Here is a 22,049-nt window from a genome sequence, read left to right on the forward strand (position 1 = left end):
CCCTGGCTCAACTGTAACCATATTTTTGGTATAATAGGCTATATTCCCAGAGAAGCAAATGCATATCATTTCAGACAGACTCAGGGACAGCAAAAACAATTTTAGTTGAAGAGCCTGGAGGAATCCTGCAATATTAAACACTAACCTTCACAAGTTTATACAAAGTAATTGAGAATACTTCTCCTTATAATTTAGCCCAACCCTTATAATCTGAGATTATAATGAAAGGTTTTTCCTTTAAACATTACAACATGATGATATTCAGTGATAAACAACCAAATTATTTTGTTACTTTAATTTCAGCAAAAACTTTCAGGGAAACGCTACGTTGGCATAAACAAAAGAATAAGCAGGGTGGAATGTGGTCCAGGGTATTGTGGATTATCTTCAAGGTTCTGAGCCCAATTCTCTGTTGTCCCAAGGGTTGCGTTGCAGTCTGGACCCACTTCATAAGGGTCTGTAACGATAGTGGAGTTTCAAGCTCTTTGTGTATTGGAGAGCTGTAGCCTGGATCTTAAAAACTGCTGAGATCCCTCAATTTGTGTTGGCCACAAAGTGACTTGAAGTTATCTGAGCAGTCACAGCACGAGACCCGGCGTGCTCTTCTGTGCCAGTCACTGCCAGCACAGCTAAGAGAGAACCTTACGTGTTCCTCACCTGCTCTGGTGGATGAACCTTTCCTAGCTTTGCAGAAATAAGGTTGGGAGGGGGAAGGTATTTGGGAGAGGAATAAACTATGCTAACCCTTTGAGTACCTCAGGAGAAGAGTGTGCATTCAACAAAGGAGCACTTGCATAGCCTTGTGGATGTACTTTGTACAGTTTGTCCTGATTAGAAAGGAAGCGAGCTTAACAGAGAATCCAGCTCAGACAAACAGATCCCCAGCTTTATTTGGAAAAGCTGCAAACCTGTTACAGTTCACTTGCTAGTATGAAAAGCTTGAAAAATGCCGCTGCTGAGATCAATGAATAATGGTTTAAGTGGAGTAAGACCAGTCAGGTCAAGTTCTTCAGTCAGGCTGAGGAACACGATGGAGTGACCTGGGGGAAAACAGCAAATTCTATGAACCCAGATGTCCTGAATTTTAATCATGACTTTGTCATGGACACACACCTGTTTGCCTGAGTCCTTACACTATCGTCAATCACAGCAGTATCTGTGTACCTTCCAAGTGCCTTTCTGACAGTAGCCTTGAGTCCCACATGCTTTTTCCTGTTCACAGTAAAACTATCTGAAGATGGGATTAAAAAAAACCCACCTCTTTATTTCCAAGTTGATTTTGTTCTGCGAATTAAATTTTTCTAATCTCGCTATTCTGCATTTCCCCCCTCTCTTTGGGCTTCAAAAATTATTTCTGGTTGCTTATATAACCTTACCACTGCAGTACGCTGCTGCAGTGCTTAAAATATATAAAGCATGGTATAAACGCACCTATTATTGCAGCTTAATGAAAGCAGAAAAGTTACCCATTGACCAACCTATTTTTAGGCATTTCTAATAAACATATCAGATTCATATCTAAGCAGTGATAAAAAGTTATGACCTTGCATTAATTTTATCCCATAAGATCCTCCTCATGACTGGTATTACTTTATGGATTTTTTATTTGCATTCTCTGCAGACCAATATACCTCATTGCTACCCAGTCATCACTCAAGTTCTTTTCCAATATCCACTGACACATACAAGAAATAAGATACCTTGGAAACGTCAGGTCAAGGAGCAGCAAAGAGTAACCTGCAGAAAAGAAAGAGGAGGAAGTTCCTTCCCCCTCACTTTTGGCAACCGTCATGTTGGGCATTTTGCTTTGTATGCTGTATGTTTCTTTTCTTCATGTTTTGTCCTTATGCTGTCTTTTAAGGAACAGGCTCTTCGGCAATGAATAGAGCCTTTATATGCTTGGAAAACATTTTTAGCATGTTGTAGCCACTGTTGCAACATAAATACACATTGTTTTCCAGAGTTACCTCCCCCCCACCCCCCCCGCCCCCCAAACACACACTTCTTCAGTTTTGTTACTGGACAAGAACCTTTACTAATTTGTTTTGTGCCCCTGCTGAAGGGCCATACTCATAAAATATGGCAAATGCTTCATATATCTGAAGATGGATTTTGCTAACCTTAGTATTTCTGTTCATCACACTGGGGAACAGTTTGTTGAGACAACTTGAAGTATTTCTGCACGTTAGTGAATGTAAAAATTAAGACCAAGACCTTTAACTGCATCCCCTAAAACCTGTGGGAAAGACAGGGAAGGAACAAAAGACTCTTGAAGCCAAATTAGTCCATGAATTAATGGCTATCAGTAGGTTTTAGCCAGACACCGTGCTTGTATCTTGGCCCTTTTTTGTTTTTTGTTTTTATTTGTTTCATACTCAGACTATTGAGTTTTCAGTCCGTGACTGTCATTTCCAGTATGTTTGCTTGAAGGAGTAAGCAACGAAGGCAAAAGGTCTTTAACTCTTCAGTTCCTCTCTGTCAGAACAACATCATTGTTCTACTGCATTTCTCAAGGATTTGAAAAGAACACGCTTGACTCTCTTCTCACTTAGCCTGGTTTAACAGTGCTCCCTGTCCAAGGAATTCAACTGAATTACTCTCATTTTTAAAGCAAGCAGGAGGAATGTCTAGCCTAGTATTTCTGACACAGCTCATATTCCTGTAGTTAAAGAGCGGCTCTCATTAAACCTAGGTTAATAATCTGTCTGCTTTATGCTGTGCCTGCGTCTTAAACTCGGTTTTTAACCCGCTTCCTTCTGCCTCTAACAATATATCTTCCTTCATTTAAGGGCGATAAACAAATAAATTATCAATCTGCCACCCTTTCTCCTTCCTTTCCCAGCTTTTCCAGTTAATTCAGCTCTTTTTATCAGCTTTGAAACTTGCTGATCACTTTCACCTTGAGATCTGGTCCTTTGGGCTTTCACGACCTTGTCCTCTCAGTTCTCCTTTTGCCTTTCTAATAGTTCACACTGTTTTTCCTTCTCATTTGCTGTGCATGTACCACAGGCATTTGTAGCCTTGGCACACTTTGTTTCTCCTTTTATATCCTTCACGTAGTACATACAGTGCCTAACATCCCTCTAAGTCCTATTACTATGTCAGTTAATTTTACATCTAATTCTGTAGGGAGAGATGATAGGAACCAGGCCATTTTAATTACATACGTAAGGCCATCTTACTACAATACAAGTGTATTACAACTTAGGCATTGCAGGATCTTGTGAGCTGTGAAAATGCCACTGTTCCTTTTCCATAGCGGCAAAGAACTGATGCATCCCAAATCACATGAAAGCCTGCGGCAGAGCAGGGGTAGAAAGCCTGTACCACTCATCTCGGGTTACCTGCCAGGCAACTCATTCTACTTGGCCACCTCCAAAGCTGTGTATTGGCTCATTTCTTTGACACTTCTTGGATTCCTTAACTCAAAAGCTGATACATGCCAACGGAGGGCCGCTGCCTCTCACCAGCCAGCCCGGCCCACGGAGCAAATGCTTCTGGTCTGCTCACCAGTGGCCTCCTAGAGGGGGTGGACACGGCCGGCCAGGGACGGTTATTCCAGCTGGCCACGAGGCCCTGAAGCGCGGAGTCGCCCACGGCTGGACTTCATTGCAGGAAACTGCAGCGTACGCTACCTTCACCCCCACCGCAAGGAAGCAAAGCTATGGTTAAGCTGCAGGGACCGGGGCTCGCACGTCACCTCAGAGGAGCCCCGGTCCTTGGGTTACTTCGGAGAGCCGACGCTGTTGCGACCGGACCTCCTTTCCTCGGCTGGCCCCTCCGCTCCCCTCTCCTCCTCCTCCGCTCTCTAGAGGCTCCTCTCCGCTCTGCCAAACCCGTTTCCTTTTTCCTGTCAGGGCCTTTGTCACATTCGCCGCGGCACCGGCCCTAACTCCGCGCTTCTTGCGGCTGCAGCGGTCACATCACCTGCTCCTCCTTCCTGCTTTCCGCGGGGGTTTTTTTTTTTTTGGTCGTCTTTTTTTTTTTTTTTTGGTTTGTCTGTTTGTTTTTAACGCTGCCGGGCCCCAGCCCACGCTCGCAGGCCGCCAGGCCGAGCACAACTCACACGGCATTTATTTTATTGCGGCCGCGGGCGCCGCTCGCCTGCCGCCGACCCCGCCGCCCTCTTGGGGGGGCCTGCAGAAGCGACAAAACCTGACCGGGCGCCGCCGCCCCGCTCCTTCCCCCTCCCTGTCACTCAGGCGGGGCGCCCCGCTCCCACCCCGCTGCCCCGCCGCACGGCGACCGGCACAACGGTCCCGCCGGCAGGGAGGGAGGGAGGGCGAGGGCGGCGGCGGCGCAGGGGCCGAGCGGGCGGCAGGACCCCGCGGCCCCGCCCCGGCCCCGCCCCCCGGCGCGGCCCCGCCCGCCTGACGCGCCGGCGGCGCTGGCGGGCTGGAAGTGGCGTACGTGCAAAGCGGGCGGCGAGAGTGGCGCCTCCTCCTCGCCGCGACACAGGCGGCGGCCGCGGCGGCGGGGAAGGCGGCGGCCGCGCCGCGCCGCGCACCACCAAGGAGAGGCTGGCGGCGAGGCAGCGCGGCCCCCCGCACGGCGCCACCGGGCTCCCCGCCGCCGCCGCTCTGGCCCTGGGCCGCGCCGCCGCGCGTGGGGCGGCGATGAGGCGGCGCTAGCGGCGCCAGCGGCGCAGGGAGGGCGGCGCGGGCCGCCGCGGCAGCCCCGCGCCCGGCCGCCCCCGAGGAGGCCGCGGCAGGCGGACGCCGCAGAGGCAGCAGCGACAGCGGCGGCGGCAGCGCGGGCGGCCATGATGCAGTGAGCGCTCCCCTCCCAGCGCGGCCGGGCGGGGGCCGCCTCAGCGCCGCTCCCGCCCGCCTCCTTACATAACCCCTCGGCGGCGGCGGCGGCGGGGCCGCGGCGGCACCACCAGCGCCATGGCGAATGACAGCGGCGGCGGGGCCGGCCAGGGCGGCGGCGGCGGCGGCGGGAGCGGCGGCGGCGGGAGCGGCGGCAGCAGCGAGCGGGACCGGCAGTACTGCGAGCTGTGCGGGAAGATGGAGAACCTGCTGCGGTGCGGGCGGTGCCGCAGCTCCTTCTACTGCAGCAAGGAGCACCAGCGCCAGGACTGGAAGAAGCACAAGCTCATCTGCCGCGGCGGCGGCGGCCCCGGCGCGGCGGCCACGGCGGCGGCGGCCGCGGCAGGGGGCGCTGCCGAGCCCCGCGGCGGCCACCCTCCGCCGCCCCGTGCCCGCAGCGCCGGGGCCGCCGCCGCCGCGGCGGGGGGCGGCGGCGGCCGCGCCGGCGGAGCCGCCGCCGTCGGGGCCGGGGCCGCGGCAGGCGAGGCCGCGCCGCCGGAGGCCCCCGGCAAGGCGGCGGCGGTGGCGGCGGCGGCGGCCCCGCTGACTAACAACCACGTCGCGGCGGCGGCGGCCGCCAGCGGGCCGGCGGAGGCGGAGGCGGCGGCCCCGGTGCCGAGCGCGGCGCCGGCCGGGGAGGCGGCGCTGCTGTACCGGGACAAGTCCGACCTGTACCCGGGCGGCGTGCAGGCGGGGCCCGGCGGGGCCGCGCTGCGCCCCAACGGGCAGACGAAGTCGCTGGTGCCGCAGCGGCTGGCGCTGGAGTACATCGTGCCCTGCATGAACAAGCACGGCATCTGCGTGGTGGACGACTTCCTCGGCAAGGAGCTGGGCGGGCTCATCGCGCAGGAGGTGCGCGCCCTCCACCACACCGGCCGCTTCACCGACGGGCAGCTCGTCAGCCAGAAGAGCGACTCCTCCAAGGACATCCGCGGCGACAAGATCACCTGGGTGGAGGGCAAGGAGCCCGGCTGCCAGACCATCCGGCTCCTCATGAACAGCATGGACGATCTCATCCGCCACTGCAACGGCAAGCTGGGCAACTACAAAATCAACGGCAGGACGAAAGTGAGTGCTAGACCCCCATACCCCCTTCCCCGGGGGGGCAGGCGGGAGCGAGGGAGAGGAGCGGGCGCTTCCTCGGCCGCGCACGGGTGTGCGTGGGTGTCTGTCTGTCTGTCTGCGTCCGTCCGTCCGGGGGAGGGAGCAGGGCCGGCTCGGAGGCGGCGTGGCTCCTGCTCTGCCCTCTGGGAAGCGCCTCTCGCTCGGACCCCTCTGGAGGCCTCTGCCGTAGTCGGTGGATACTGAAACGCGAGTTGGCCCTTCGCCTTCCGAAAAAAGGCTGCAAGTCATATCCTCGTTGGCCCCCGAAAGCGTGGAAGAGCGTGTGCTAGTCGCTGGACGTAAAGCACTCGTTCCCCTAAGCAACTTCGGTGCCCGCGTTGCCCTGAGCTGTGCTTGCACGTTGCACGCTTAGCCAGCGCTTTTTGCGTTACTCGGCGTGAAATTGCTGGGCCCTAGTAAAAACGGGGCTCAGGAAGCAGGCTGCCAAGTGCTGGACTTGGATGTCGTGTGTGCCTGGTGCGTTTTAAGACCTGCATGGTTGGGTGGGTGAGTTGCACCGTGATGACCCTTTAAATAAGTTACTCGTTGATCCACAGTAGGATCCTTTGGCAGCTCTGTTTTACAGTGTGCAGCAAAACATGACCGGTGAGGAGCAGTGTAGCTGCTGGGAGAAACTTTTTTTTGGTTACCATTCAGCTTTTCTGTCTTTTTTTTTTTTTTTTTTCTGTGAAAGTCTTATTTTTCTCTTAAACTGCATTTTTGGCTCACAGGACTGAGTCAAAATTTCCCATTGTAGTAGCCTAATTTGCAATTCTCTTCAAGTCCTTAAAATAAAACTCACACCCTTACTAAAGGACTAGTAATGAATATTCATTAGTATCTTTTCAGATTTAAAAAGTGGTGGTGGGGGGAAGCTCCTTCACAATTTGCTACCTCCTATTAAAATATAAGGAAGCTAGTGAATTGCTAAGAACCATCCTATCATGTAGTCGTACCGTCTGTCACAGATAGACTGTTGTTGCTGCAGCTGCAGAATCTCAGCTGGTAGGAAGCGGTGAGGAGGAGGAGGGGAGAAACTGGAAGGCAAAAAACAGCCTTGGATTTGTTTCGGGCACAGTAAATTTCAACTCTTGTGATGAAGAAAAGTGGGTGGGAATTCTTATTTTTTTTGAACTGTGGTCTTTGTGTACCTTTAGCAGAACGAATACCATGTCAGAAGTTTAACTGGAACGTAATCTGGATTTCTTCTGTATCCCTGCTAGCTTGGATTTTTCTAAGCCAATTTATCTTTCAAACAGATTTAAATCTCTTTGAGGTGCTAGTACTTGCACTCTAAAAATCTGTGCCTTTGCTGGATTTCAGTTTTATGCAGTAAAAGGGACTACTGCTTCTGACTTCATGTGTGGTGGTGGTGGACTTCTGTCAGTAATGCGTGCCCGGGCTTTAGAAAAGAGCTTTTGGAATTGTAAGTGGGATTCCTGAACCATTGCATCTTATGTTTATAAGTAGTAACTAGTACTTTGCTAATTTTGAAAGAATGTATGTGGATAGAGGAGAATCCCATTGTACAGCTAGCTGCACGTTTTTCTGTAGTGACAGTAAAGTGATGAAGACTGTTGAGCCCTCCAAGCTTTCAGTCACTGCTGAAATGCCTGTGTATTTCAGGTATCGGGATAGGTGCTCTCCTTTACTCCTTGGTGACACAGAAACGCGTTGCTTTCTGTCTTCTCATTTTCCTCCTGCATGTCTCCCAGCAGAAGTCAGTGTTGGAAGAGTTGCAGTAAAGCTCTCATTTTCTAAAGGGCTTCAGCAAGAGCAGCATGAAAGCTGTCAGTAACTTTCAGGAGCTCACCCATGGGTCAAATGAAGGAAAACAGTTGGTGAGAAGAGTGTAGCAAGTCCGTAGAAGAGTTTCAGCTGTTGAAATACCTGCTTCAGTGCTCGTTTGAGAATGCTTATTCTTAAAGGCAGCAGGGGCAGGAGTGATGTGATGACTTCCACCTGCAGTCGTCTTTTACGTTCGTGAAGAGTTATACGTTTTCTTCTGCCATTAATATCGCAGTAAATAGCATCCAAAGGCTGTGGCTGGGGAAGCAGTCCAGCAGCAGGTGCTTTTGACACATATCCCTTCTGAGCTCCTGGCAGTTTGGCCAGAGGGCTAGGGGGAAGAGAAGATGTAAAACGTACATGGAAGCATCTCTTGGTTTTTCTAAAGTCATTTCTTCTTCACTTCTTGCGCCTGCTTTTTCTGAATCTAGGTATGTTTGCCTTATGGTAGGAATCCCGGTGTCTTTTCCATTCTTGGCTGTATAGAGGGGTAGGCAATGGAGATACCGCAGTATCCACAGTAGGTGTTACTCTGTGGCTTTTCCGTTAGCTCAGTTTGCATGGTGACAGTTGCTTGGTTCACTTAATTGGTCAAATACAGTCCATTTTCAGATCGTTATTGCTACGTTGGTTCTGCAATTCACAGCAAAGACTTCTTATTTTTTAGAGGGAACAGTCTGTGCGTGGTACCTGTTCATTCTTACTGGCTGCATTTCAAGTAACAGAACAAAAATGCATGAAAATGCAGAACATGTTTTCACCTGACAAACTAAGCTCTTACCAAATAATTCTACTACTCCTGTACGTTCATATTGCGGTACTGTGGTCTGCAGAGTTTGTGCGTGGAGGATTTAGTGTAATGTTTTACTGAAGGTGCTGAATAAACCAATATGCCCCGTCACTGATGGGGTTTGTAATTCTCAACCATTTGAACCAACGAAACAATTCCAGCCCTTGGGGATCCCCCGACCTTATCTGGAAGATGACCGATGTTAGCTACACAGCATAATGGGTTATCGTCTGTATCAAACATCAGCAGTTTGGTGCGCTGCTTCGTGTAGAGGGGAACCTATTAAAATTGGGCTGTGTATTTAAATGAGGGGTACATAGCCACGCTGGTGAAATACGAGGCAGTGCAGTCGGGAGTCTGCGTATCCTCCCAAAGACATTTACTGAGAAATCAAAAGTTTGTTTATTTTAAGGTGCAGTGCCGTAGCTTTTAGGAGGAGGTGATTTTGCATTCTCAGTTCTAAAGGATTTTTTTGGTCTGATTTTTATTCTTCACTAGATTTGTGAAAACTTAACACAGAAAGAGAGTAGGAGTTAGAGCACGCTATGAAGTGGATTTATTTATGATTCATTCCCTCTAATAGGATATGCTTGTTTACAGAGCTTGAACTAGATCTTGTAAAGGTTAAAGATTCCATAAAAGCTCCTGTGACTTGTATGACAAAGTGCCAGCCCTTGCACAACGTTCAGAAACAAAGCCTGTTTTCTAAGAACGCGCTACAGCGAACCCAACAAAAATATTTAAAAAAAGGGAAAGAACTCTGCTGTAATCAGGCCGTAAGTGGTTTGGGTTTCTTGTTTGTTTTATGCGTTTTACATCTTAAAATCTCTGTTAGGGTGTCTAGACTGATGGGGCTACCTTAAATTGATCCAGTTGAACTTATGTGACTTTGCTTAGGCCTCTTCATCAGTAGAATACTCTGCAGGTTGAAAAGTGCCTATATAGCAGTGGGTATAAACTAGCCAACTACCTTTTATGTGAGCATACAGCAGTACAGTAGCCAGTACAACACAATGGCTGGCTATTTACTCACCTTAAAAGTCTTGACTTGCTACATTCCTTGCTTTTGTTCTGTTAGTCTCTCTCTTTCCAGACTGTGCTTCCTTTTTTGCTAGCAGATCGTGGCACGTACTTGTATACGTGAGCTCCAGTGTCTTTCTCCTACTTCCTGTTATTTTCTAGATTTTTGTCTTCTTTCATCTCCTCCCAAAATATTAATTCTCTCTTTCCTTTCTCTTATCTGTTCCCACATTTGCACACATGCATATCTCTGTTTCCTGCCTGTCCTGTCTCAGATAGCCAGCGGGGGTATAAATCTGCTCATCAAAGTTGGGGAATGAAATATTCCAGAATCTCGCCCAGGTGAAAAGGTTTTTCCTCTTCCTTCTCCACTCAGGCTGGGAAGGGAGAGGGGCAGCATTGTGATTTCTTGCTAGGTTTCTCTTTCCTCTATTGTGGATGGCTGTTCATCCAAGACTTCAAGTGCTTCATAAATATGAAGCTTTCATTCTTCACTGGTATTGTGGTAATATTGGGAGACCCCAGTCATGAACTGGGTTTTCCTACTAATCACTGTGTAAACCAGGGTCTGATCTATCAGCTGTTCCTGCTTCCACTCCCCTCACCCTTCTCCTCACCCTACCCTAGGCCTTTCATTGACTGGAGATTGAATAGACAGTTCCTATTATATTTCTTGAGTTTTTGTTTCATTTCCACTCCTGTGTACATCCAACATAAGAGCTACAGCTCAAATTATTCAATTTGAATAAGCATTCCTGTCCCTACCAGTATGCCAATGGCAGCCGCTGCTGCTCAGCCACCAGTGGCTTAGACCGCTTTATAGGCGGCATGTTGCGCAAGCCTGGTCTTGCGCTTTTTTTCTTGATATTGTTGAATTACTTAATTGTGCATCTCTTTTTTTCCTGCCTTCCCACCTCAAAATAGAGATATTGACCTGGTTCTGAGTATTTTCACTGCTGCTTATGATTTCCTGGGTGCCAGTTGATTTTCAGTGTGCTGCATAGCAGAGTGCCCAGGAGTCTTCTGAAGACCTAGGGTGCTCTGGATCCGGACTAGCCTGACTGTGTCCTATTGAATTAGGTTCTCTCACAGTTAGTAATATTCCTTTAGAAAATACTTTTCTAACAGTGAGCGAGTTTCTCATACCCTGCTGTCAGCTTTTCTAGAAACTGGGAAGAAGAGATTCTCTGCTCTAGCCATTTATTTGTATAGCAGCTGTCATATAAACATGTTGGATTAACGTTACCAAGGAAAGAGAAACATAACTAACAAGCAGTAATCAGCTCATACAAATGAAGCTGTCAACAGCTAGTGTGGCACTGAAACATCAGCGCAGAACATGAGAAGAGAATACAGATGTCTGAGTTTTGCAGGTATTGTTTAAAATAGTGCACAGGAAACCGGGGTGGGATTGCTAAATGTTCTTTCCACTAGATCTTATTCTGTGAAATATAATAGTATGCGTGCAATAATAAAGCAGATGACAAGGAAAGGTAGTGAATGACTGACTTGAGTGAATGACAGTGACCAAGTAAGTTTTGAAAGCTGATGACGCAAGTGGAGTGCCGGTAGAGGGAAAGTGAGCACAGAGTGCTCAGGCTTCATAGTGGCTGACTGTATGGGTTCGAATTTGCCTTGATCTGTGGAAGAGAGCAGCTAGGTCTTTCTCAATCTATATTTGCTTGAATTGCTTGAACCTGATTGAATGTTACGAACGCCTGTGCTTATTGATTCCTTTTCTAACGGTGGTGGTTCGTTCTGGCGGAGATGGCATTTTGGTCTAGAGGAGCGTGTGGTTCAGTGATTCGTGGATTCTTGGAATGGTCCACAGTGGTTTTTTTTTTTTTATTCTTCTTATTTATTTTTCTTGTTGAGGTAGAGCTCTGAAATGTTATGAGTATAGTTTCATTTATTATTCCTCATGTACAAGTGTTTTTGGTCCCAAACAGCAGATGATTGGAAGCCAATCTGTTGTTTCTGAAAGTACCTTTTGATTGAGAAGCATAAAGTCTGGAAAGGATCTTCGTTTATGGCCACTGAAAGTTAAAACTTGGATCTTTCTCTGAAGTCCTGGCATGTTCTCACACTAAAATAATTGCAAAGATATATTGTTAGCTCCTGAGAGGTAGCTGTGTTAGTGGGGTCATTCAGAAGACCTCAGTTTTAGTCCCTGTTAACTGATAATAAGAGACTTTGATAGCAAGGTCCATTATATTAGTAATATCAGTTGTGCTGAGGATTGGATTGGTCTCCAGGAATAGGTATGTGTATGAGTACGCTTGTCGTACATGCGTACTGTGATGGCTTGTTATCCTGAAGTTAGTGTCATACTTTAACTTAAAAAAACAAAAAGCCCTCTGCATCTGCACATTGTAGTATGTTGATTGCAACTTTGAGGTGTGGCATGGATATAATGTGTCTGAGGCTGGGGAGGACTGTCTGCTATTGCTATTAACTGCTATTAACTTTTCCATATCCCTGTATCTTAGGCTATAGTTCAATGAACACTTTAGGCTGGCACTGCTGAAGAAGTAGCAACTCTTCTTTGCCAGCACAAGTATTTGCATGGCCATCCTGTGAACTGGATTGGGGAACTGATCCATCTGAAAAAATAAACTGGCAAAAGAAGTGCTCCTGGTTCTCTGTTGGATGTTTGTGCTGGCACAGGGCAATGGCAGATGGTGAGACTTTTCTTTCAGCAGCAGCGCAAATTTATGCCAGCTTAAAGTGTTTGCCAAACTACAGCCTTAATTGAATGCTTAGGGACTGGTTATCTCAAAACTTGCCAATGAAAATTTTAGTACGTTTTAACAAATCTTTGCTTGCTATTTAATTTTTTTCCTCCTTAAGCTTTCTTTTCTCTGCTTGTCCATGTTTAGCATGAGACTTGATTTTTTTTTTTTTTTGCCTTAAAAAATGTATTTTTCTGTCCTTCGGAACTCTTCCTTGTGACTGTTTTCTATGAAAGTTGTCCTTGTCTACCCACATGTAGCATACATAAGGCAAAAATTACTATTTTCCAAATGAAAAATGACTTTTTTATTCTCACATCTGTTCCCCCCGCCCCCCAAAACCCCCTCAAAACAAACAAGCCTGTTAGCTAGATTTCTTATGTTTAATCTGGGCCCTGTCAGTTAGTCTAGAGTTCCCGTTAGTGCCAAAAAAAACCTCTTTATTTCCCTGTCTCAAGATAGAGCTGGCCTGGCATCCTTCCGCGAGCAGCGTTGTGCTGCAGTCTGTTTCGGTTCGTTGCTGACTGCCGTTGGTAAGGACAGTCCCGGCTCAGCCGCGGCCCCTTGCGCCAGGTCTAGCTCCTCGCTTCCGCTTCAAAGGCTTGCTCCAAGTGGACAATTTCTGTACTGTTTCATTTTCTTGTCCCGTTTCCTCTCTATTCCCTGGTGCATTAGGATAGCTCTCTGAAGTGTTGCTTTTCTGCTGCTTGCTTTTCTTCCAGTCATTTTTGACTGTGCAACTGCAGTTAATTTTTGAGCTGTTGCTGTTTCAGAGAAACTTTGTCTTGTTGTTCATGCACGTCAGTGGTTTCAGTACACTGTGGGTCGTTAATCTCATTATTTCCTGTTGGTGGTATGAGTGTTTTCTGACAGCGTTGCTGACGTGCTGTGCTGTCTGTCCTGGGCACAATGGGCTCAATTCAATGCTGCCCACAAATCAAGCGGGACACTCCTCATTGTAGCTTTACAGCTTGAGAGGAAGAGCTGTCTTCCCTTGTCTGTGGCCTCCTAGACAAAAATTCTTTGAAAATGATGTCCTGCCAAGTCTCAGGAGTGTCTGATCAGTACTTCTGCCCTCGTCCCTAGGTTAGTTGTTTCAGGAGTCTTGGTTGGGTGTTTGAGATGTTTTCCCTTTTTCTAGGTCATGTGTAACTTCTGAGTGGTTTACCCACTGTTTCCTGCAGAGAAATCTATAGCATATTGTTCTTTTTATGAATACAGGTAAACGTGAATGTTTGTAATAAGTTCTAGAGCTTAGACTGTGTCCTGGTTAGTCTGGACAGCTTTTGGCTTCATATAGGCTAGGTTGCTGTTGGGATTCTGCAAAACACTGTCTGTCTAGCTGCCACCATGTTGCCCTTTACTGAGTATGTCCAGCCTTGCAGCTTAACTGAGTGCTTGTTGCTGTAATAGAAAGGAAAGGTGTTTTATAAAGGGAAACAAATACTCTATATAGAGCAAATAGTTTATTTTTGCCTATCTAACAACTGGCCCAATGGGTTTTCCGTAGACTACTCAGAGAGCTCTTGTACTAAGTCAGAGTTTTGTTTTCAATTCAAAATAGTTCCTTTTTGGACTGTTGGGAGTGGATTGGTTAGTTAATCCTTCACTGTGATGCTCCTGGGGCTTCTTGTCTCTTGTGCTGTTTTATTTTGTTATTGTACCGTAAGTGAGTAGCTATTGCCAATTCCAAGGACTGTGCAAACTTTTTTTGGAAGTAACTTTAAGAGTCAGTCTGAGGTTCTTGATCATTAGTGCAGTTATGAAAAAACATACTAATGAAATGATTTTTCATAACTGCACTAATGAAATGATATAGTAAAAGTAATATGTGCAGTGAGCAGGACAGTAAAGTTATTTGACTTTCCAGCTACCACTAAATAGAGTAATCGTTATTTATGATACCCTCGGTGTCTTTCACATTTATGACTTACTACTTGCACCATTCCAGAGGAGAACTAATACTGGTCTTTGTGGCCATTTGAAAAAGTCCTCTAGCACTCGTTAAGTCTGTCTAAACTACCTTCCAGTTTCTGAGGGTTACTGGTTAATGATAGTTGATGGGACATATTTTCAGTGCTAGCTTGTGCCAGAATTAGTTGGTAAGCTGCAGTCACAAGCTTTGGGTTGAAAGCTAATTCACTCGCTGTTCCAGGACAGTGTCTGTCAAAAATAGAGCAATGCTTTTATGCACGTAACAGCTACTTGCAGTTGAAGGCTTGCTTGCTCTTTGGTATTTAACTTAAAATACTCAGGAGTATTTTTGTTAGCATGTAATGTTATAAATAGGAATTGTGTAGAAAAGTATGTGTCTGTATGTCTATATGGGCATTGTGTGTGAATTTAGGGCAGTTTTATTTATATATAAAATATATAGTATGCATAGCGTTCTAACAAGTACATGAAGGTCATACCGGTAGGCTAGTTAATGAGGCCTAACCAAAAAGACTATTTTATACCTGAGAATTTACTTCATGCATTAATTTAGGGTCTAGTCAATTTGGACCACACTATTTGACCCTAAAGACTTTCTGGTCTCTACAAGTTGCTTGAATTTTGAGGAAATGTTGTGTGGCTCTGGCAGGCTGTCTGTGAGGGCAGGGTCTGTAACTGCCTTGCCTTGTTTCAGCTAAGACGGGCGTTATGTTGAGAAGGGACGTGAAGGTGAATGCAGTGAGTGATTTCAGGAAGCTGTTCTCTTTTGCTCGTAACAGGGTGGAGGAATCGGTGAGCTGAGCATCAAATAACTGTAAGAAGTTTATTAAAATGCAGTTAACTAGCTGAAAGCGTGAGGGTGTTTTGTGTACTATTTTTTAAATAAAGGTATTTAAACCTATGTAGAGGAGCAACTTGCGTTGTCAGTTCTCCTCGCTTAGTTCTGCTGGTAGCTCAAAATTCTTGGTGAAGCAGCAGAGGATGGAGGCTTCTCTCCTGGGCATACCCTTCCTGGGACTCGTTGCCTTTTTGGTGAGCCAAGGTCTGTTATCTTCATGCTTACGTAGTTCAGAAAGCTGCAGATAATGTAGCTAGATCAGCCTGGAAGTTACTAGTTAAATTAAACTGTAATTTTTCAGTAATAGAATAACCTGATGTGACAGTGTGAAGTATAAATTGCTGTAGATCAAAACCGTGGTGCAGACTCATTTTGGGACGGAAATCCTCATATGCTAAAGGCTCCCACGTAACTCTGCACTCTGAAAAAGCCCAGGGATGTAGCACATGAAAGATTTCTTTATTTTTTTTTCAGAGCAGTTTACAGTTGGTTAATAATATATTTTTCTTGTTGCTGCTCAATGTCCTGTTCAAACATCTGTTCAGCCAGCGTTCACCGTGGCAGTCAGGCTCTGCAAACAGCTTCTGCTGTATATGAGCAACATGAGGCCCTTCTGGTTTCAGTTCGTTGTTCCATTGTTGTTAAAGCAGCTGGCACGCAGCCTCGCCGCTGTGAGAAAGGAAACTGGGGGCGGTTGATAAGGGCATCTTGAACTTGCTCAGTTTCAGCTGGCATATGACATGATGCCCAGTGAAATAGATGTTGGCTAATCGTACTTAACGTGTGGCTTAACCTTATTTTTTGTCTCCTTTAGCCCATATGTGATAAAGCATCAGCCAGTCAGAAGCACTCTTCATAAAAGCGGATTCACTTTTTCAAGCCGTACAAGGAAATGCTGTGCGGGCTTGGGATTGTTTAGCCTGGAGAAGAGAAGGCTTGGGGGGAACTGATTGATGCGTGTAAATACCTGATGGGGGAAGTAAAAAAGATGGAGCCAGACTCTTCTCAGTGGTGCCTAGTGACAACAGGAGAGGCAGTGGGCACAAACTCAAACACAGGAAGTTCTACTTGAACGTAAGAAAAAACCTTTTTTACTGTGATGGTGGGCGGACACTGGAACAGGCTGCCCAGGGAGGTTATGGAGTCTCCATGAACCCGATGGGACGTGGTCCTGGGCAACCTGCTGTAGCTGACCCTGCCTGAGCAGGGGGGTTGGACCAGATCATCTCCAGAGGTGCCTTCCCACCTCAACTACTCTGTGGCTTTGTGAAAAGTGAATACTGCTGTTTGTAGTGGCACAGATTAAAAATGAGTCAATTTTTGAAGTTGGTGGGAATAGTTTTTTTTTTTTTTTTCCCAGCAATGGCACAGTCAGTAACTTCTGCTCACTCCATCTCTGCTAGAGTGAAGTGACAAGAAGTCTGTCTTCTTACTAGCAGTCATCTGCTTCTTAACGGAACGCTGTTGTTGGATACATAATTAACCCATCAGTCTAAAATATTGCTGACTTGGATTTAGTTATGTAGATGGTAACTTATGCTATATAGTCTCTGCTGCCGCCTCTTCGCTATTTTTTCCGATGTTACCTATTTTACAGTTCATCTGTGTATATATGCCCATTGTGCAGTCCTAGAATAGCTTCTGATTTACAGTATGTGTACACTCCACCAGACTGGTTTAACCACATGTTTAAGGAAGTTAAAATCAGTTATTTAGGAGAGGCTCATACTGTCCGTTTAAAAGTATTCTAATGCTTAGATATGCTTTTGGGACCTTTTTTATTGTGAGAGGACATGCTGCACCAGGGATGGCCATACTTTTTCATCTAGAGAGGCAGAAAAATGAAATGTGTTGTTTCAAAACCACAAGCTATCCAGAAGTGCTTTACTGAAATATTTCCCATATTTTTACTTTGTGTTACGCCGTAATCTTGCATCAAACATCTGGACACATTTATTTTCAGTATATTTCAGTTCTAAGAAAAACGCCATCAACTTAACATTGAGAGTAGTTACCCTTTCACAGAAATGTAGGGAAGGCACAGGTAAGAGGCGGGATCATATATTCTGTCAGGCTGTTGTATAAATCAAAGAATTGCTGCTCTCAAGTTACAGTCTTTCCTCTCCCCCTCCCTCCCTCCCTTTTAAATTTTAGCCATTTCTTTCCTTTTCTCTGTACTACCCATAGGCACTTGTCAGCCCTGCTCCTCTTGCTCACTTTCTTCCTGTCTGGGATCCCTTGCTGATCTTGATGTGTGCTGGTGGAGCCTTTATCTATTGACTACACAGAGAAGGAGCAGAAGCCGCGAGAGGCGGGCAGCCCTGCCAGTCAGCGCTCACTGGCCTGCGATGGTTGCAGATGACTAGGTTTTCCTCCGTTATTTCTTTCCGTCAGGTATTCAGCAGTAGCAGGCACCCTATCAATAGGCTATCCTCTGCAAGGACTGCATTTGAAAGATAAGAGCTGCACGTGCCTCATGAGATGCCAGTTGACCATCCATGCCCTCTATCTAGTCATAAATTGAAGCCAGATGGAGTTGTGCTCATCTAAAGTGACCGTCTGTATAAGCTAGATGCGAGTCAGAGCTATGTATTTTAGAAGAATATCCAATCTTGCTGGTTTTTTTAAAAAAAAAAAAAAAAAAAAAAGAAATCTGATGGAACAAACTGTAAGACAGCCATTGTTAAATTGTTCAAATGATAGTGGAAAATTTGAACAGTTTTAGCATTCTGAATAATCTCGTTTCAGATTCTAGCAATTTGTTTGCTGGATTAGAGTTCTTCCTTATCAAACATCTCATCCTCCTGTAGGTATTAGTCATCTATGATTATACCACTTTGTATTTATTGTAAACAATCGGTGTAAATATGAAGTTTTGAAACGTATATAAAATGATGTACCTGTGTATGCCTTCCAGCTCCCAGCAGTTCAGAAGCTTTCTGAGCCAGAGCTTGTATCTTGGCCACAGTTCTTAATAGCCACGCATGGACATATTTGCCATTAACTTATGTAATCTTGTTTTAAAAGCCGTTTGTACTTTTGGCCTCTGCAGCATCCTGTAACAATGAGTCCCGCAGTTTGATTAGGTAGAAAAAGAACTTCCTTTTGTTTAAAACCTACTGCCTGATGATTTTAATCCCTTTTAGTTCTTGTGCTGTAAAGTAAAAGTATTTTCCTAGTAGTTATACCTTTTATGATTTTAAAAGTCTGTCATTTTCTTCCTTATGTTTTTCAGCTGACTGCTTTTCTCTTTTAAACTGAGGAGTCCTAGTCTTTCTGGTCTTTGTTCAGATGGGGACCGCTCCATGCTTCTGGTCGCCCCTGTTGCTCTTTTATGCATTTTTTTTTCCCTGGTTTTGCCCCTTTAAAATAAGGCAACCAGAATTGCAGTCTTAATACACAGGTACATCATAGATTTGTGTGCTGGCATATTGGTGTATTTTGTTCATGTTGCTTCTCTTTGTCTAATGATTTCTAACACTATTTGCCTCTGCTGCTGTGCTGAGGTGCTGTGCTGAGAACTGCCTGTATTTACTGCAGAGTTTGTCCTAAAGTGATGGTAGCCAGTTTAGAGCCCATCACTGTATGTTTATAAGGAGTGTGTGTGTGTGTATATATATATATTTTTTTTCCCCTGGACAGCACTCCTTTGCACTTATTAAACTTGGCGTACCTTTTTCTTGTCCAAGCGCTTGGTATCAATTTTACCTTTCTGTGCGCTTTTCTATAGTCAGTGGTAGAATGGGTTATGCAAAATAATTCTGTATTGCATGGAAGCATTGTCACTCTACTGCTCACCCCCTTTCCTCAGGTTATGTATATATGTATATGATTATTTTGAAAATTACCAGTCTTGTGGGGATCGTGTTGGTAGCTGTCATTTTTCACTGAAAAGGAGGTTAGTTCCCTGTCATGAAATTGCTCTTGCAATTTACTATTAGATTGCCATTTCCTTTGTCTACTCCAGTGCTTTAGAATGCCTTGGGAGTAAGATCCTATAGAAACAGCATGCTTAAAGTGCTCTATGCTTCAACATTTCTAATTTTGTATTAGATTTAATGTGTAGAATAAGTTTATATTAAATCCCCATTGTAGCTGGGGGAAAATGACATGTAGTAGCTCCCTAAGGGCTCCTAACGCCTGGCACAGGCTCAAGAACAACACTGGAGTTCCTAGACTGGAGTCCTGACTTTGTCATTTTCCTTAGAGAAAATAGAAAACAGGAGTGGTAACTTACCGTGAGCCAAAGGCTCCACCAAAATTATACTGTAAGTTATATAGGAATTAGTAAGATAAATGTATATTTATTTTTATCCATAGACTCCTATAACTGTATAAAGAGCCTTGCAAACATGGAGAATTAAGGTCTCCTGCAGCAGAAGAAATGTAAGTGAAAATGCTATCAACAAGCCTTATTTTCAGTTTAACCTTCTCATATGGCAGCATGAATGTTGCAGAGGAGGTGTTTTGGGTGTTTATTTTTTACTGTGCGTGTTGCATTTTCTAAACATATATCCTGCTACTTTGAAGTTGCACCCATTAAAAGACAAAGGCTAGTAACAAATGGCCCTTCACCGTTGAGGCTTAAGGTTCTACAGTTCAACTAATAATAGCTCCATAGTAAAACTCCGGAGAAAAATTCCCTCTGAATGAGAGTGAATATTCCAGCCCCCCCTCCCACCCCCACCCAAAGTTTGGGTACAGCTTTCAAGAGGAAGTAATGGAATTCTCCAGGGACTCGGTAGGGAACAGACTTTGCCTATGATAGGAAGATACAGTCCCTTTGAGATTTTTCCCTTTGACAAATCTTTCTTTTTTTTTTTTTTTTTTAAATCCTTATTTTGCAAGGATACGTCGTCTTGGCTTTGGAGCCCTTCATTGAGGCTATCTTTACAAATGGAAGAAAATTCTTGTTTTCTGAAATAACTGTCAGTAGTCTTGCCAATAATCGCATAGAATTGTTCGTATTAATCCTGGAAATAAAATACAAGATACTGTTTATACTGGCAGTTTAGGGCTCTTGTGCGTGCCAACTTGGGGGGGGGGAGGGGGGGGACCAGGCACTATGCTTGAGGGTAGGGCTGCTGTTCAGGCAGGCTGCAGGAATGGGCTAACAGAAACCTTGTGAAGGTCAGATGCAAAGTCCTGCACCTGAGAAGGAGAAATACCATGATGGTGTTGCCTGGGGTTTAGCAGGTGCTGAGTGTCGGGGGGATCATCCTGTCCCCCAGTCAATGGGCTGTGCTCCTGGAAATGCAGCCTGGGGTGCTGCTGGCCACCTCCGCTGCCAGGGCATGGTGCTGGCTCGTGTCACCCTGGCCTGGGCTGTTTTCCTATTTGGGAATTTAGTTGTAAAATGTTTTCAAGTCACTGGGTGGTAGTAGTAGTAGTATGTGTTCTTGCCTGTCGGTTTGATTTCCGATTTACTCGAATAAATAAGTGATATATGAACAGTGCCTTCCCTGAGGAATTTATAGTTAAATGTAAACTAAATACATTAGAGCTGTATGTAGCTATAATAATTCTATGTTTTTCTCCGCTAGCAAAAAGTAATTTAAAATGGTAAATAAATCCATTCCAGCTACAGCTAATGGAAGAGTTTTGTGTGGAATGCTGCCGTTACCCCCTGTTCACAGCGCCTGTAGCTTGAATTGATTTTTCTTCCTAGTTAGCTTTTTGCAAGGCCACTCTATGTGAACTTTTTATCTGCAAGTCAAATCACATGAGTAGCTTTCCGAAGGCGATGAGTGGATATGAGTGCAATAGTACCTGTGCTCTACGTTTAGTGGTGGCTTTTTATCTATTTTTAGTTGCAACTCAGTGTGCTGGTAGTAACCTCCTATACTTGCAATGTTTTGCAGTGCAGTTGATGAAGGGGCAGGAGGACGCAGAAAAGAAAGCGATTACAGCTGAGGCCTTGCAGGGTATCTCGGTTGTTAGTGCTTGCAACTTGATTTCATGGGGTTAGTAGCAGGGCAGTCGCAACTAAAAAGTGCTTTGGAACTTGCTCCCCTTCATTATCAAAGCGTCTGTTTGGCAAGTGCCGAAGCGTTCCACAAGTTTTTACCTGCTCCTTTTCCTCCCTCTTTTTCCCTTTAGTCGTTCTCTGGTTTCAAAAATGCATGGTTTTTTTTTTTCCTTCTTTGGTTTTGTGTAGCTCATATCAAGTGAAGACTTGCAGAGGATACAAAGTGACTCCTGGGAGCCCTGCTATCTTTATTGTAAAGATAAAGGGCCATCTACTACAAGTAATATAAGTTAGTAAATCAGTTAGCTGTCAGCAGGTGACTTCCTGAAATGTTGTCTCCTATTAAGAAATCACTATTCTCTGGTAATGTCAAGTAATAAATAGATGTTTTAGAAGATCTGTTGTTTATTTTCAATAGTTATGTAGAAATTGCATTTTAAATTATTGGCCTATGGCTGAAAAGTACACTGTGTCTAACCTTGAAATCTGTAGTGATTGCCCGTTGACTTGAGTGGATGGTTTTTGTTTCTTGTCTAGAAATGTGGAATGTAATATTTTGTATATTTGATTATTGTTTCACTTGCTGATTAGTTTTCATGGCACTCGGCATAATTTTCCCCCTTTTGGTAGTGGTTTCTTTTGGCAGTGCTGCTGTTACTCTTGGTATCTGTTTCTTCTCGGTCTCCCTCTTGCTTCATTGTACGTTACCTTTTTGCTTTTCATTCTCTCAGTGATTTCCACTGCTGTTGCTTAAGACAGTGATGACGCGGAGTTCATATCCTGGAGCTGTTTCCGAGTGTTTGCAGACTGAGGCAAATAAAGTTGCATCAGTTATGTTCTTAGGTATACTTTTGTTTGTTTTGTTTTGTCACAACTGTAAAGCTACAAGCAGTCTTCGAAAACTGTAAACTTGTGTTCTGCAAATCTTCCATATAGGCTGTGTAAATCTATCTTACAGCTTGGATCTCCAGAGCTGACAAGACACCTCTGCTCTGGGCTATTGCTGCTAATCCCTGTAATCTTTCCCCAGTGAGTGCAATATACTGCAAAGCCTGACTGTCCT

The 22,049-nt window shown here is 45.4% G+C and overlaps 1 protein-coding gene and 1 long non-coding RNA gene across 3 annotated transcripts in view; one reads left to right on the forward strand and one right to left on the reverse strand.

The window, feature by feature from the left end:
- Positions 1 to 961: 961 nt before the first annotated feature.
- On the reverse strand, positions 962 to 4,278 carry LOC104147740 (uncharacterized). 2 transcript variants are annotated; one of them, XR_011140298.1, is made up of 2 exons: positions 2,121 to 4,278; positions 962 to 1,737 (listed from the first exon to the last, which is right to left on the reverse strand). It is a non-coding gene; the product is annotated as an uncharacterized lncRNA (long non-coding RNA). The 2 variants fall into 2 exon arrangements; XR_011140297.1 differs by having other exon boundaries at positions 962 to 1,898.
- Positions 4,279 to 4,743: 465 nt separating this feature from the next.
- The window catches only part of EGLN1 (egl-9 family hypoxia inducible factor 1), a 36,512-nt gene continuing 19,206 nt past the window's right edge, over positions 4,744 to 22,049 (forward strand). Inside the window, exon 1 of the mRNA XM_009681126.2 lies at positions 4,744 to 5,879. Coding sequence (XP_009679421.2) covers positions 4,890 to 5,879 — 990 coding nt within the window. The 5' untranslated portion in view covers positions 4,744 to 4,889. The remainder of the gene's footprint in view (positions 5,880 to 22,049) is intronic.

Source organism: Struthio camelus, chromosome 3 (assembly GCF_040807025.1).
Source record: "Struthio camelus isolate bStrCam1 chromosome 3, bStrCam1.hap1, whole genome shotgun sequence".
NCBI classification, from domain to species: domain Eukaryota; kingdom Metazoa; phylum Chordata; class Aves; order Struthioniformes; family Struthionidae; genus Struthio; species Struthio camelus.